Below are 18,500 nucleotides of genomic sequence, written 5' to 3'. Positions count from 1 at the left end.
GTACCTAATTTTTGTATATCATCAATAGTTTTCTTAGTGCACGCCAAGTAATGAATTCCAATTTTCTTCTCTTCTCTCCATTTTTTTTTTCAAAATTACTTATAGCCTATGTTACTGAGTAATAATTTCGCTTCCTTCAAGTACTTTCGGAGCCTATTGGGTACAAACAAACAAAACAATCTTTCCTCTTTATGATTTTAGTATAGACTAGCTGTGTCCTGCAGTTCCATCCGCGTTAACTACGAGTAGTATACATAGCTATATAGTCTTCTACCTTCCTCAATAAATCAGTTATCCGACGTAAACATTTTTTCTATTGTTCATACTGGCATTTCAAACCATACAAACAAATTATATAGCTTCATGATATTAAGTACAGATAGCATAGAAAGATACGATGCAAGATTCTTCGAAAAAGCATTTAACTATACCGCACTTATGATGAAAAAAGTAATTTATAACCGTACTCTTATTGAACGAGCAAAGTTCACAACGTTCGCCGTCTACCATTTTGAACAGCTTCTCCTATTGACAAGTTTGGAACGAACAAAGTTCACCTGTAGTCTCTCTTGTGAATTCACTGAAGACACAGTTGAATTCTTCGCTTTTGAAAGACCGTGTTTGTAATTCCGGTAACTTATTGTTGGAACACACAGCTACCTTACCTAATGGAATGTCACACACTCATAATATACTGGATAAGTTTTTATACTACGCTGAGAGCAAATGGAAAAAGAAAAAGAGTTATCAGTAGAGCATTTTGCGACAGAGCTCGTCCGGGGTAGTACTATCCATTGGCTAAGTTTCCATCTAAAGGCCGTATTTGCCGGTGTAATTAATGATGAGGCCTAACTTCTACGCCTAAAGTAGATGGATACATGGCAGCAATTTGTAGGACGTGGTCCTTACAACTGCATAGTGTTGCTTCGTATTAAAGCAATAGTTTTTCACTTACCAGCAGTTAGACCATCGTCTACCATCTATCAGCTTTATCCGTCATCTATTACTATCCCTATCCCTACTAATATTATAAATGTCAATGTAAGTTTATTTGTTACGCTTTCACACAAAAAAAACTTAACCGATCCTCATGAAACTTTGTACACATATTCTTGGAAGTGTTAGAAGTAATATAGGATACTTTTTATCCCGACATTAAGCTTGGTTCCTTTGGGAGAGGGGATGAAAGTGTTTGACGATTTAACACCATAACTCCGACAAATTATAACCGTTTTAAATAATTATTTTTGTACTATAGAGGTTATATGTATCTGAAGAATGTGGTTGGAGATAGAGCACAGAACTCCTCAGCGGACAACAGCAAACCCCTCATTCAAGGTTTAACGATACTGAATACTTTAATTTTTTTTAGAACTACAACTAAATTGAATGCCACATTAAAAAAACAAAATCAAACGCAGACGAAGTCGCGGGCAACAGCTAGTAAAAAATAAAAGTGTGTGCGTGTAACCTTTACGCGCGATTGAAGTAAAACTTTTATTATTATTTATTGAAGAAAGAGTGAAATGTTCCTGGGACTCCGCCATTTTATTTGCTATTCACTATTTCATTTTATATTCTATTTAAAATTCATTAATATCACTTACACATTTTATAAATATTTTCATTTGTTAAATTGAATAATTGAGAGTAGAAAATGGCAGGTTAGATCAGCACATGTACAATATAACCTTGCTATTGAATATTATAGAATGTCGCAATCGTCAGAAATTTTTTAATGATTTATTTATTACATATTCATTATGTAATAAAAAAGTACATTCAGAGATTTTCAAAAAACTTGGCAATTTAAGATATTTTTTTTGTAAAACTGTTGAATTTTTATTCACTTTGCTATTCACAATTGATCCGTTTGAAAAAATTTAAAATAAATATTCCTAATTGATTATGATATTTGCCACTAGCTAGCGTATAAGTCAAGAAGCGTGGAGTATATGACATATACTCCAATCCAAATTATTATGTTTAAATAGAGGTAACTACACAGAGGTCAGACGTAAGCGTTACTTCCGTCCGAAAAAAATCTGAGTTACTCCCAAGTCGCGCCTAAAGAAGTTTAACTTCAATAAATGAGAAAAAGATATTTCTCAAACATGGAAAAAAAAGAAAAAAGCCTAAAGACAGACAATATAAACATATATAAAAACCTGAGTAAATGCGAAACCAGTACATACATTTCCAACGAATACATTTCTCCGTTTCATGTTTCAGGATTGAATGCATCATGTAAAAATTCCTTGAGCGATCAAACCGTTTTTCCCTTCTCTGACTAATTATAGAAGTTTAACATCCATAGTTACAATGTTCAGCTGCTAGAACGTTGAAAGTATAAGGTACGTAGTTATTTAAACAAAGATTAATTATTATTTTACAAAGATTAATAAGAACTTAATTATTTAACTGCGGCCCGGCATACTCCTGTTCAAACTTCTCCCATTGCACTATTTTATTTCGCTGATAGCTCTGCTATTAACCTAGACCGCAAATTCAAATACATGTGTTTCAATTTTTTAAATATTCCTGGGAACCATTTGTTTTCCTGGGATTAATAAATATCAACAGGATACAAAGTATCTTTATTTAATCAAAAACGGATTAACTGTTCAACCGTGCATGGCCATATAACAAAGGTTATTTTAAATCTTAAAGGAAAACTGCCCGGGTGCTTTGCCGGAATAAAAAGTATCCAACGGGGGACGGTCCTGGATGCAAGCTAACTCTTTTTTTAACCTACTTAAAAAAAGAGTTAGCTCACATAAAGGAGCTTTTTCCTATAATCTAGGTAACTTCAAATCAAGAGTGAATAGGCATGGTAGTATCTACCATCAGGTGTGATGGCAGTCAAGCGCTGGTCTTTACATTAAAAAAAATAGTTATGGTGAACCTGAAAAATAGTTATGTCATCAAACGTTAACCCCGGCTTCGGGAAAATCAATATTTTGTACAAGGTTATGAGCAGTTTAAAATTTGGCTATTATTATATCATAACTTAGATCATTAAACAACGAATAAAACAATATAAGATATTTTCTAAGAAATTTTTAAGTCGTTTCTTGATCAATCTCCTTTCATCTAAATTGGTTCAGTAATTCTTCCGAGAGTAAGTAATAAATATAAGTTGATCTAAAAAGCATTTATAATAGATATACAAGAAGACTATCATTAATTGAGTTAACATAATTTATTACAATTTTATCAAAAAAAAAAGTTTAAACTACTACATTCTGTATTGATAAATTTGGAGCGAACAAGGTTCGACCATCGCGTCGACGTCTCGCTTGTGAATTCACCGAGGACTCTTTCACTCTTGGCTTTTGAAAGAGTTTGTTTGGAATACCGCTAACTTATTGTTGGGTACACACAGCTGTCCCTTAATGGAATGTCAAACCGCGCACGTAATATACGGAGTTGAGATAGGATCTCACGAACTTTTCTGTGGGACAAAATTACTTTATAAAAAGTCAACTATAGTCTAAGTGCGATGTACCATTGAAATACATTATTATATTTTTTGCCTACCACTAATATACTAAAATTTATTTTACGTTAGACGAAACAATTCAAAGTATATAAGCAATTGAGGTAAAATTTATATTTTATATTTTACTGTCGTTGAACAGTATGGACAGTGATGTTTTTCTGTCTATGTCGTCTAGTGATGATAGTTTCCACAGTACATCTTTCCTTCCACTTGATAAAACTCTTGATTCTTGCTTCTCAGATTGTTTGAAGAACCTTAATGTCATTCATATTAATGCACAAAGTATCCCAGCTCATTATCCTGATATGCTTGCATCTTTTGATTCCCGTAACATACATGCTATACTAGTGTCTGAGTCTTGGCTTAAAACTTGTTTACCTTCTACCTCTTATTCGCTGCCAGGTTTTAGGCTTATTCGCAATGACCGTGTTGGTAAGGGGGGTGGTGGAGTAGCGATCTACTTGCGTTCTTATATTCCTTTTACTGTTATTAGTATGTCTTCACAACCCCCCTTACCTGATGCTGCTGAGCACCTACTTGTTGAAGTTCTTATTTCCCATACCAAAATTCTTCTTGGAGTGTTCTATTGTCCACCATACGTTTCTGATTACTTTCGTTCATTTGAATCCTTATTAGAGAAAGAAGTTCCTCTTTATAGCCACTCCATTATTTTTGGAGATTTTAATACTTGTTTACTCAAAAATGATTATCGCAGCAAGAAATTTTTGACTACAGTGGAATCCTGTAATTTGTCTGTCCTGCCCCTTGCTGCTACGCATTATTCTCCTGGTTGTACTCCTTCTCTTCTTGACCTTATTATGGTATCTTCTCCGGATTTCGTCTTTAAGCATGGCCAGTGTCCTGCCGATGCATTTTCTTATCATGATTTGATTTATCTTTCATATAAAATACGTCCACTTAAAGCAAAATCGAGGGTACTTCTGCGGCGTAACTTTGGAGGAATTGACAGCCGTCGCTTGTGTGATGATGCTAGTCATCTGGACTGGGCGGCTATCGCTGCTGTTGACTCAGTTGACCGCAAAATTGAGATATTTAATTCCCTGATAACGCAACTCTACGATACGCATGCTCCGTTAAGACCAATCAAGCTGAAACATCTACCGGCGCCTTGGTTATCAGAAGAGATAAAAATTTTAATGGACAAAAAGATTGCGGCGAAATATAAATACAAAACAAATAATACTGACGCTAACCGGGAAAAATATCATAAAGCACGGAATCGCTGTAATACATTGTGTAGGGATGCTCAACGACGCCATATTCATAAGTCTGTTGAAAGTGGTGACACTGCTAAAACCTGGAAGTTTCTTGAGTCTCTTGGAGTTGGTAAATCATCTCATAGATCTTCTATTAACGTTGATATCGAACTCCCAAATAAACATTTTTCTACTTCTGATACAATTAATAGTTCCGATAAAGAACGTACTCTTAGTATTCTTTCTTCCCACTCAACTCCTAACTTTTTACCATTTACCTTCGAGTCTTTTACTGAATGTGATGTTAAGAAGAGCATAATATCCATTGCATCGAATGCTGTTGGTGTAGATAGCATTACCCGTAATATGATCATTCCAATTCTTGACGTTGTTTCCCCTATTCTAACCCATATCTTAAACTCTTCCATTCTCTGTAGCAAATTCCCTGAAGAATGGAAGTTTGCTCAGATTATTCCTCTACCTAAAAAAAACAACCCTTCATCGTTTTCTGATTTTCGCCCCATTTCTATATTACCATTTCTCTCAAAAGTTCTTGAAAAACTCGTATCTCAACAACTTAGTCTCTTTCTTAATAAGAATAACCTTCTCAGTTCTTTGCAATCTGGCTTTCGTCCTGGTCATAGTACGGCTACTGCTCTTGCTAAAGTAACTGATGATATTCGATGGGCGATGGATAACAAGCAGCTAACAATTCTTATTCTGCTTGACTTTAGCAATGCCTTTAATACAGTTGACTTTGACATCTTGCTTAGTCTTTTACGCTCTATTAACATATCTCCATCAGTAATAGACTGGTTTCGGAGTTACCTCAATGGCCGTCGACAGCGCATTCAGATTGACGAGTCCTTTTCGTCTTGGTGTGATGTAGCGGCTGGGGTACCTCAGGGTGGCGTGTTATCTCCTTTACTTTTTTCTATTTTCATTAACTCTATTACTCAAAACATCTCTTCTCTCTATCACATGTATGCAGATGATATCCAAATATATCGCTCATCTACCCTTCAAAATCTTGGTTCTGCTATTGCAGCTATAAATAATGATATGGCTGCAATTTCTGAGTGGAGCAGGCAATATGGGCTAAAGGTCAATCCTGCAAAATCAAAAGCTATCGTTATTGGTAGCTCAGGAATGATCGCGAGGGTTGATTGGCTGAGCATTCCTTCTGTTATTTATAATGGCATCGCTATTCCTTTTTGTGACTCTGTGAAAGATCTTGGTGTATACCTCGACCGGGAATTGTCATGGACAGTGCATGTCAAAGAGCTGAGTCAGAAAGTGTTTGTGGCGATGAGCTCGTTGCGAAGGCTGCAATCATTTCTTCCAATTCCGACCAAAGTTATGCTAGCACATTCTCTTTTTCTATCTATTCTCGATTATGCGGATGCAAGCTTTCTTAATCTGACCGAGGATCAGCTTAATAAACTTGAGCGTCTTCAAAATCTGGCTATTCGGTTCATATTTGGCCTTCGCAAATATGACCATGTTTCCGTATTTCGACAAAAACTCAAGTGGCTTCCTATTCGTCGTCGCCGGGATATGCATGTACTTTCTCTTCTGTACTGTGTGTTATTTCATCTAAATACTCCCTCGTATTTAAAAGAGAAGTTCACTTTTCTTGGTGAGCAATCTGGTGTAAGATCGTGCCGTGCGCTGACGCTGTGTATGCCTTATCATAAGACAAAATTTTATAAGCGTTCGTTTAGCGTACGAGCTGTGGAATTGTGGAATGCGCTTCCATTGAGCATACGACGATCCAAATCACTGGCGATATTTAAAAGAGCAGTTAAGGCCCATTATATTGTTAACGACTTTTAATAGTATGTATATATGTACTTACTCATTTATTGTATGTTAAAGTATTTAATTATGTAAGTGTTGTTATTATATATATTAGTTTATTTTTATATTTATTTATTTATTATATTATTTACTTTTTATCTATTTGTGCACACTAGTTTATGTATTGGCATGTAGTTATTTGCATGTATGTATTTTAATATTTGTACCACCAGCAGTCTATTCTCCTCTTCTTTTTTTTTTCCTAATTCTAAGGTTGCCTGGCAGAGATCGCTATTAAGCGATAAGGCCGCCTTTTGTATTACTACTTCTTTCGATGTTTCTGTTTTTGTTACATTTTAAATGTTGTGGTATACAAATAAAGAGTTTAATAAATAAATAAAATTTTATTATAACAATAAATAAATAAATATACCTTCTACGACAATACACGCATCGCTATTTAGCCCAAAAGTAAGCGTAGCTTGTGTTATGGGTATTAAGATGATTGATGAATATTTTAATTAATAATATACATAAATACTTAGAATATACAGATAAACACCCAGACACTGAAAAACATTCATGTTCACCATACAAACATTTTCCAGTAGTGGGAATCGAAACCACGGCCTTGGACTCAGAAAGCAGGGTCGCTGCCCAATGCGCCAATCGGCCGTCTAAATAAACCTTCGAAACCATTAGCAGATATTAAGGAATTGCCTTTTCTTTTAGCCTTATCTTACTAGCTTTTTGAGGTACACAGGATAATGCCTGATCCGATTTACTTCCGGCCAAACACAAAATCAAGACTGGAAGACTTTTAAATCACGAGATTTATCGCTAATATTACATTGAATTCAAACTTGAGTAGGCGCTAAGGTACCTATAATAATTTTAAAAGAAAAACATTTTCCTAAACGTGTAACGCTAACAACAGACAACGCCAGTTGGTTAAAAAGACGTAAGCCAATAGTTGGTTGACAAGACGTAAGGCAACTCGAACTAAAACAAACAGACACAATATGACTGGAGAGTGAAAGTGAAGTAAGACAAACTTGGTATTTGAATGAAAGATCTTTGAAATGTCTCTTTGGAATGTCGATAGTTTACACTCGAAATCGGGAAGGACGTTTGTAAACGGCTGTTTTGTGCTACGAGTACGTGTTCGCGCTCTTTTATGATTGCTTTGCTCTATGAATAGGCGTATGAGATTAAACAAGTCTTGAATGGAATAAAGGGATTTCCAGTCCTTGGTTTACTGTTTAAATCTCTACGGGCAGTATTTTTATTACGATATCATGTGATAGCTATTATAATATTTTTTAAAACCTTAAAGGACGTGTGACTTTTGATAACGGACCATATGTCGCACCTATAGATTTTTGAAACATTTTTTGCAAGCATCATATGTTTCGTATTTATAAATACACATTTTTTCTTTTTATTAGCTTTAATTAACTTGCTTCAATCGTATGCTATCAGTGCAAAATGGGTAATTTAAGATTTAGAATGCCTGTGGGCTTCACTTTACTTATATTATTAGCATAATACTTGAACCCTTCGAATTATGCTCATTGAGCAGTTCATTGTAAGATGGCGGAGATCAGGGTAATGATAATAGAACCAATATTAAAAGCTTTTTTTAAATGAGTTTTTGTTCTATTTTTTTCTACGTCACGGAACCTATACAAAAAAGATTCCATCACAAAAATTGACTATTCAGAACCCCAAAATGCATGACACAAATTCGCGTGCCAGAAAGAGCTAAAATGTGTTACGCAAGTGAGCAAGTGACACGAAACTTGATATTTGAATGAAACGAAAATGTCTCTTTGAAAACTCGATGGCGTACGACATCGGGGAAGGACGTTTATTAACGGCTGTGTTTCTGCGCTGCTCGTTTCCGCTCTTTTGTGATTGCTCCGCCAGTTACCCGGCCCTGTGAATAGACGTATACGTGAGTGAACAACTTTTCAAAGTATTAAGGCGTTTTGTGGTACTCGAATATCGTGAAGCGGGTTTCATTTGCTTAAAATATCTTTGTTGTTTACTCAATTCTTTGATACGTTAATCGTACTTTATTTATCACGGCAGATATGAACTTCTTTGACCTATTGCTTGAGCAAAGCATGGTAAAAAGAGATCAGAGATATGGATAATATAACTGTCATACCCCTTACAGTTCTTCTACTATCTAAGACTGCAACATCAGTCATCCCCAATCGATATTGCAATCAAGGGCTCACTTGTAGGTAGTGAAATAAAAAAGGGTCTGAAAAACTAATTCAATTCAATTTAAATACAACCGGCTTTGCCGAAATAATCGGATTCACTTTAGAGTTGGCGGAACTAAAAGCACGAGTATGTCCGCTAGCTTAAAATTGTAAATTGAATGACCTACTAATACGGTCACTCAGAGAGCGAGAGACACTTACAGATTGCAAAAAAATTTTTGTTTCTTTCTCTTTCTATAATCGTTTAATTATAATAGTTCCATCGACTTCCTTTGTCCCAATTTGACGATTTACGTAATACAAATTTATACAGATAGTATCTAAAATTTGAAAGAAAAACTATATTTTGCATAGCAGTCACTTGAGAATTCCAAGCACATTTTTACCTATAATGTGGAGCCAATCTGCACGGCACATAAAGATGGAAATATGACATGAAAGTCTATAAATTTGGTCAATAGCCATTAAACGACATTGTGGGGTGCGAAAATATGGAAGAATGGGGGAACTTCGCGGCACTTTGATTTAAGACGTCTTACAATAATAATAAATGGAAGCGGCTGGTGGTATTAAGGCATTTAAAAATTAGTATTAAAAAGACAGCCAATAATAATACCAAAAATAATTTTAATACTTAAATAATGATTAGCCAAATTAAGCGTCAGGCAATAAATTATGTAAAACTTACCAACGATAACGGCAGCAAAAGCAAGTCACACGAAGTCGGTGACCATAGAAAGCAAGACAGAGGAATTTAAAAAAATCAACTTAACCAATATGTCGATTGCTGGACATCTATTGGTAGATTATAATAATGACGGTAAAATTAATTTTAAGAGACATAAAAATTTAAAGTGGTAAAAAGTTTATTCGGAGAAAACAGAAGAGTTAAAAGAGTCGCTTTATAATTCAAACCCCACTTTACTACCGATGACATAAGATAAACTGTAAATATTTATTCTTTCGTCGAGTCTAGCGTGAGCACTTCTTTCCTGTGTTCAAAGTGCCACTTGAAACGTGACAAGACGAGTGAAGGGGACATAAATTGTGGACGTTTCTAGCAACACTTAACTTTAGATCTTGGCCGGACGGGACATTGGCACAGCTGGCAACTATCCGAGCGGACGTAACTATACATAGCCAGCCTAACGAAATAGAAAATACCATTATTCTTTTCTCAAGACAAGGAGGCGTTCAAGCACTATTATTTACAACCAGATTTGTTTGTTTTGCACTGTAAAATATTGTGAAATAAAGGGTTTTAAAATACAAAATGGCGCCACGCGTTGGAATACGTTTAAACGACGCTATTGTAAACAAACGATTTCTTAACATTTCAACTAATAAACTATTACGTCTTTATCATCATCAACCTACTAAACTGTTTTATTTCTTTTCTTATTTAATCAGTAGGTAGGTATAGATTAGCTTACTTGATGTTCTGAAACAACAAGGAGTTTGTTGGAGCATTGCACATTTCTCTAATGTTAAATATTGAATTTAGAATAAAAAAGAAGACATAGATAATAGTTCAATTTATCGCGTTAGAGAAAATAAAAAAGTATATAATTCTATAATTGAGTCATTTCTGATCCAAACGCTCGCTTCGTTGGTCCGCAGTAATCTTTGGGACATTCAAATTGATGGTAAGGGTACGTTTGACCATTAGAGGGAGTCTTATTAATTCTCCTTTCGACAGGCCGACCGAGAAGGCCATAAATTCACCTCAACCAAAGGGATGACCAATTTCAGAACATTTACGAGCCACAAATTACGCGACCGCTGAAATATACCGGCCCAGGGACGGTAAAGAACGAAGGGCAAGCGAGAGCAGAAAAAGCCTAAATGTTAATTTAATGTTGAAAGCTACACAAAATTGCTTTAGTCCTCAAGATAGGAAATATATTGGCCACCATCCGCGAAAAGGTCCAGATACTAATTTTATGCAGGGTAAATGAGCCGAGGGCAAGGCGACGTTAAATCGATATTCATTTGGCTGAACGTACATTTATTTTGGCTGGAAACGATATCATGGAAATTAGGGGCCTCCAAAAATCTACACCGTTTAATTCAGCTACGGAATAATAAATTTCAAGTTAGGCCAACGTTTATTTATTTAAATCACTCGCTGAATATTGTATTATGCTTGGCGTAATACAAAACGAATTTTGTAACAAGAATAAGTGAAGATACTTTTACGTGTCCTCCACGATATGGTAAGGAGTAAACAAAACATTGGACAAGTTTGTGCTTTTAATGGCTGTTTTACTCGTTCGCGTCAATATATCTAAAGAGAGTTGGTAATGTTGTGCTAGCTAACTGTTTTATCACTTTATTGCACGGGATCCCATAAACTTGGGAAAGTAATGGCAATAAAATGTTACTATCGGGATAATTCCGTATTCCGTTGGCAGGAACAATTACAACTTCCACGTGGTGATATGACAGTCAAACAAAAGCTATCGTAGACTATTGAAAAATACTGCCCATGTTTATCATTCACAGAGCGCTTACCTAAAATTTCATAAAATGTAAGCCAATGCAACACAAAAAAATAATTAAAAAAAAGTTTTGCTGTTTTAGGATACGGGTGCAAACGCAAAATTAAAAAGTATGTTTAAAATTACTTTATGTATAAGTATAATAAGATGTAAAAGAAATGCCGTTAATCTTTTAACAAAGAAAGAAAGTTAAAGTTTGTTAATATTAAACTGAATAAATTAAGTAACAAAATCTTTTTCTTCCGGAAAACGTTTTCCCGAACAAACAGGATCCGCTTTCCGACTTAATCTTTCCGCTTTGCTCGATCTTTAGCATTCGTCTTTTAAAGTTTATTTGCTCTCAAATCTACACCAATAGTGCCAAACTAAAGCATTACTAGAAACGACTATTAACTTTAGTTAATAGTAATAGGTATTTATATAAAGGTTTGCTCTGTAGATTAATAATTGATGTCAAATTCGAAAAATATACGTTTGGATGGGTTTCACCGCCATATCTACGTAATTTTTTTTTTTTCAAATTACTTGCTAAACAATGCCTTATTCCAAAGCCTAGTATTGAAAAGTCAAGTACGTCAATACATCTTATAGGCTTAGCGGGTAATGTTGTTTTGGAGTCCCTAGGGACTTTTATGATTGAATAATATCTGTCCATACTAATATTGCTATCTTGCTCTAACGTATGATGGCGTCTCTGTCACTTACCAGAGCCTGTAAAACGCGAACTATAGAGTATAGACCCTCCAAAACTTGATTATTTTGCCTCGCGGTTCGTGAAAAGTAGAGTATTCAACTCAGGGTTAAAGCTGCCATCTTTTTGGCCTTAAAACACTCGCTGCACTCAGGAATGTAGATTCAACATCCTCGCTACGGAAGGGAGAAACTCTAGAATTCCTTGTTTACTTAGGATTATTTTCGGCGTCCGTAACTTTTGAAGACATTGCTATACCCCCTTGTTGAACAATATACTATTAACAAGGTATTCGTATATTACATTAATAGCATCACAATTAACTTATTAACGTCACTTTCGTGATACGCTGCTACAATTTTTTTTGTAGATATACTTGACGGACCAAACTGATGGTTACCCTGGTAAGTGGAAACCAATGCCTATAAACAGAGCGGCTTTTTGCAGGGCATGCAAAGAACAAGTCCTCCAACGTGCCACCCGTGTCCATCAACCTGAACTTCATGTGCCTGTAATTAAACCGATAACCACGCCTTTAAGACCGAAAAACAGCATTGCATAGTACTTTCCCATATTAGCTCTGTCACAAAAAGCTCTACTACAACTACAATGTTAGTTAACGGAATTTAAAGAACGACGCGAACCGTCGATGGGAGTGAACAAAATAAATTCACTCGAGCTAGTAAATCAAAAACGCCAACCTTAAACTAGGACTAAACTAAAATTACAGGTTTAAACTGTCCAATTTTTCTGAGAATACACAGCGGCTAATAAATAATAGTCGTCGTCGTTCGTTCGTTCGTCTTCTTTCATTGAATCCTTTACACCTGGTGGTTGGTCCTTTACGCTTGTGTTCAATGCTTCACTTAAGAGCGCAAGACACTGGCTAGTTTTATATATAGAGCGTTGCCAAATCAATGAAACCTAAACAAGATTCCAATTTTATACCAATAGATAATAGTTATTTGGAAACCGGTTTCAATCACTGAACATAAGCGACAAGTGCCACAGGAGAGAACAAACTAATAACGCACAGTGCGCCCGGTCGTGATAACTGGTCCGAACTGAATATTGCGTGCCATCTGCTGGCTTTGCATGTCAGGGCTCATATTCGGAAATAACGCAGGCTTTTTAGTTTTTATAAAAACGGTATGACAATTATTATTATGACTTGATATTTGATTTCAGCAATCAGCGATAATGAAAAACAATAAAGAATGCAATATAATTTAATTTGCCAATCATTCAGAAATTTGTTTTAAAAAAATGATACGCAAATACTAGGTAATTACAGCTGTGCCCCACCTTGTAACAAACTTAGGTAAACGTTGATTTTCCAACCACACACCAGCCCCCCCTAAATCAACATTATTATCATCATAATATCAACCCATTACCGGCCCACTACAGGGCACGGGTATCTTCCACAATCAGGAGGGGTTAAAGCCGTAGTCCACGCTGGCCCTAAGCGGATTTATGGACTCCACATGCCTTTGAGGACATTATGGAGAACTCTCACGATGTTTTCCTTCACCCTTGAAGCAAGTGATATTTTACTTGCTTAAAACGCACAAAACGTAAGGTAACGTAACGCCCGTAAGTGAAGCCAAATTCCTTATCACTGGGCTAACACCGCTATATACAGTTCCTTAACTATAAATAAAACCCACAAAGTACGACAAATATAAATTTTGTTCATAAAAAATCCTTTAAGTCGTCTATTCAAACCGTACATGAAACGGGGTGAAGTTAAATAAGAATTGCGATCGTAACACGACCTCCTCATAAAAAATCAGTCTTAACCTTAAGATATTTCTCCACTCTATAAACGGACAATTTATTAGGCCATTTGAAACACCACCCTATTCGGCGTACCGTTTTACGCTTTGAAATAAAATAACATGAAACATGAAAATAACATCTCGGTAATAGGTACCAAAGGGAAGTGAGGACGCAAATCAGTTGATTGCGCAACGTCAGCAACGTAAGCCAAGTCCCTAAATGCACTGCTGGCTGACTTTGGTGGTCAATATTAAACCGTTGCCATTTGTAATTGCGTTTGTGAACACATAAAGTCAGTTGTGTAAGTAAATGTCTAGCAGTGGGACATATATATTTCAGATGATTGTAAACTAACTAATAAAGGTAACTTTCAAAAAGGTCTCCATGATAAAACTTTCAAACAAACTATTTGCTCGAGAGATTTGTGTATACATAGAAGAGGGTCACAGTATCTTAATCCGTATTAATCTGATATCTTAAACCAACTTCAATTCTACGTCCCACCGCAACGCATTGCTTACCCTGTGGTACATTCAAAAAGATTGAAAAATTACTTTTAGAAACATATAACCTAAATTAAAAATTGGGTTATTTAATGAAAAAAAGGATTTTCCGATTTGACTGGTAATTCAGAGATAATCGCGTTCTTAAGACTTAACGCATATACCAGCAAACATACGACGTTGTTCATAGACAAAACGAAACGAAAATGTTAAACGAAATTTTCGAATAACAGGAAAATATTATTTTGATTACAGGTTACAGGAAACATAAACAGTTTGCATTCTGTACACCTGAATCAATAAAGGTGTATTCATGAAATAAACAATAACATTTCTTGATAGACCTTCTCGGTGGAAATTTTAAATGCCAATAAATAAATTGACGTCCAAGTCTTTAAATTAAGCTTTTGTTTTCATTTTGTTATTGCATCCGATCAAACAACGTAAGTACATAACCTAGCAGTAAATCTTTGTTTTAAACGTGCAGGGTTGTTCCACTCATAAAATTGTTAAAAGATGACGTTTCATGTTTCGCGTTTTTAGACGTACACCCGTCGTTCAAAATTCAATTAACAGAACTTTTTCAAAATAAATGGTGAGTACTCGTAAAATGAAATAGAACCCTTTTCGGTAAAATATGAACCATAAATATATTATACTCAGTTTTGAAAAAAATGTGTGAATTGCGCCCTGTTGTTGCGAACAACAACTGAATCAATTTACTTTTTATTGTTAGTATAAGTTATTTGTGAGCTGAATAAAACAAGAAAAGGAAGAGACATCGGTGTGAAAAAAAATTGCTTTTGCCAGCGGCTTATATATTAATACCTATTTTGCCCCTTTTGTTTGTTTTTTCTATCAATTTTTTTAATTATTTTGTAATTAATCGCTGTGTCTGTGAATTCGTCTGACTGTATCATCACAGGGTTAAAACAGGTAGACTGAAAACTTAGATCGAAGGAAATAATTGATTTTTATTAGGTAGTTATGGATGATAAACATCTACCTGTTCGTAAGTAATAACTTTAGGCATATATAATATATTTTTTCTTATCTAATAAATTGAATACACTTAGACACTGCAATAACATGGAAATCTTGATCTGATCTTGTTGCTACGAGGACAGTCGGTAGACAATCCAACTCTTTAACAACTTTTAAAGATATGTCAAGTTTGGGCTGTTATTTACGTATAAAACTAAAGTACTCGTATCTCCACTGGTATAACTTTAGATGTCACTAGAAGCATATAATTTGCCTGATATAATTTACGTCGTGGGCTACCTACATTAAAACTGTAATTTTATCACTAGTATATTAGTTTGAATATAAACATAATGCTAAAAAATGCGTTATAATAAGAAAGGATTTTTTAAATAACATTTGCGGTATTATTTTAATTTTTGCATTAAATACAGCCAGTTTACTACTAACGATATCCAAAACATGGTTAACAGGTTCTATAACAGCTGGAGCAAAAAAATATTTTGAAAAATGTACATTATGTAATTGCTTTTAATATAACTTCCATAGCCTTTGACATTGATTTAAGCGACAACATTTTATCTCAGAAATATATATTTTCCGTCTAATAGCGCCTTGTATCGAACAAAGGAAATTTCAATAATAGAGGAATATTATAGAAAAAGAAAACGACGGCGTAAAGATATAACAACTACGGCGAGTGCTTTTTATGTTACACTGGGTACAAATTTAATCAGAAGTGAAAATATACGAACAAACAAAAAAGAATCGTTGGCACATAATGAAACGTTCAGACCGAGGCTGTGAAAGCAATTTTTTGAAGGAAATTGTTTAATTCAATCGCTCTGTTTGTGTACGATGTACCTATTTAGGACCAAAACACATACCCACGATACAAAGTCGCATCGTGCCACCTCGTATGTCGTGTCGTGAAAATCTACGGTGTACACCGTAAAAGTAGTAGAGTAGTAGTAGAGCTTTTTGTGTTAAAGCTCGTTCGCGAAAGTACTACCTCCATCGTTAAGTCACCAAGTAGCATTCTCGGTTCCTTTCTGATTGCGATTTAATAATAAGCATATCAGACAGAACTCCTACAATTTTTACTTTGATAGTCACAGAGCGGACATGTCCCACGTGTTCTTTGCGGTACTGAGCACAACAACATAACATAATAGAGGTTACACACAAATAAAGCCCGCTTCATTGGAAAAAAAGTAATATAGTATGTATAGGATCAATTAATTTTCTAAGTGAGAGAGTAGCATCCACAGAAAGCAACGTGCCGTGCATCGTGCGATATCGTATCGGTATATTTTACGAAGCAAGTCGTAGATTTCCACGACACGACATCTCAACGTGGTACGATTCGATGTCGTATCGTATGAATGTGTTTTTGCCCTTATTTCCTTACTGGCACATTTGCTGTGTAGCTTATTTAACCGTCGCACGAATAGGAAAACTTTGCGACTAGTAATCTGATCAAAGTTCTGACCACGACTTCAAAACAATCAAGACGTTCAGGGATACAAATTGGATTAGCGGAATCGGATTAGTAGTTAGTGACTTAAGGCAGATTGTCTTCCCCAAAAGAACCTTTTGCAAACAAAACTTTAAACGTTAACAAAAATTCAAAATATTGCATAATAAAGGCGGGGCAACACACGGCGAATATTATGAAGCAATATCTTTTTTACCCGACCGCTTTCAAAGCTACAAGTGAAACCCTTCAATCTCCAACTCCCAACTATACGATCTCTCGCAGCTTTACGATGCCTTACCTTTTTCATAATATATTTAATACATAGTTCTTTCATGTAACCGAAATTGTCTTAACAAAAACAACATCTTACCTTTGAATAGCCTTTTTCTTCTGGTGTCTCTTTAAGGAAATCGTAAAATATGCAGAGTGGAACTACCATAATACCCGGCTCTTTGCAAAGAGTAGCCGCGATAACGCATAAAAAAGTCCCTGCTAATGTACACCACTGTAATAGTTCACCCGAATCTTCACTAACACATGCGTTGCACTGACACTTATTGAGTTTCAGCTCTTCGGCACCAACTTCACAAGCATTTAACATTTCGAAAGGTCCCGCTTCACCTGCTTTAAGAAGCCTTCGCACGTTCATAATTATTTGTTGCATAAGCCCATGGCAGCTCAATCCAAAGTTTTGATCGCTGGATGTCAACTGGTGGCATATTGCATTTTTGATAACACGACGACATTGTCTTTTGTGCCTTTTGTTACGTAGTCGTACATGTTCAGTGTAGAGCAAAAAACTGAGAAGAAAAAAGTTGCAAGCGGCCAAATCGGCTCTTCCGACCACGCCTGCGACGGCTTCTGTGTGTATTGGATGAGCTGCGAAACTCAAACCGGCGACCGCCGTTCCAACTTTTATACAATGAGGTGGCATTAACCGTCGGGCGGTTGTTACTACTAGCGCCGTCGCTATTGAATGGAACAGGATATTGAAAAAATGATAACTCCACGGCTTGAGCCCACTAAACGCGTAGTTCAGGCGATATGTGGCGACGCATAAAGGTCGATACGAGCCGTGCGTTCCTTTGTCGCTGAGCGGCGTTCCCCAAAAATCATTCTCAAATAAAGCTTTTATTGGTGTATGCCCGATGACATCTGGGTTGGAGAGGATCGCCCGCCTGCAAATAAAAAACCTTGTTAGTGTCAAAGTATTTGTAATATCTGAATATTATTACTAACGTCGTTAATGTGCGTGGGATTAATTTTCTACTAAAGATTTAAGTCGTAAAGAAACAGGGCAGGTTTTCGAACCCCTTGATTTCAAGTTCCATAACGTTAATTAATTAGTAAATTATGTACTCAAAGTAACTACAAAACACCAACAACGTTTTACCTAAACTAATCACCAACTGAACTGAAACTTACTTCATATTTTAATTATTTCGATACGTAACATGACAAATTACATATACAATTTTGGGACGAATAACTCCAAACTAAAACTGGCATTTCAAACTTTAGATAACTCGCCATGGGTTTACCCATATAGGACACATACAAATACATAACGAAATTCTAACAGATTTTATGTAAGTGGAACTACTAACAGGATAAAAAAAATCAAGCATTTGATAGCACAGATCTTGAGAAATGTTTTAGTGGAGGATATTTAATAGTTCGGTATGACCCTTAGGAGCCTAGCAAACGAAAAGTTTTTTTTCCCCTGGTAAGCGGCACACATACAGGGTGCACTAAGCGGGAGGAGGATGAAAAAATAAAAAAAATCTCCTGTACGAGTTACTAATT

General features: G+C 35.6%; 1 protein-coding gene across 1 annotated transcript in view; it reads right to left on the bottom strand.

Annotated features, from left to right (window-relative positions):
- The window catches only part of LOC120627715 (protein O-mannosyl-transferase TMTC1-like), a 173,836-nt gene that overhangs the window by 124,768 nt on the left and 30,568 nt on the right, over positions 1-18,500 (bottom strand). The window contains exon 3 of the mRNA XM_039895740.1: positions 17,065-17,872. Coding sequence (XP_039751674.1) covers positions 17,065-17,872 — 808 coding nt within the window. The remainder of the gene's footprint in view (positions 1-17,064; positions 17,873-18,500) is intronic.

The sequence above is a fragment of the Pararge aegeria genome, chromosome 11 (genome assembly GCF_905163445.1).
Source record: "Pararge aegeria chromosome 11, ilParAegt1.1, whole genome shotgun sequence".
Lineage (NCBI taxonomy): Eukaryota > Metazoa > Arthropoda > Insecta > Lepidoptera > Nymphalidae > Pararge > Pararge aegeria.
The sequence above is the reverse complement of the archived record's forward strand: the minus strand, read 5'-3'. Positions and strand labels throughout refer to the sequence as shown.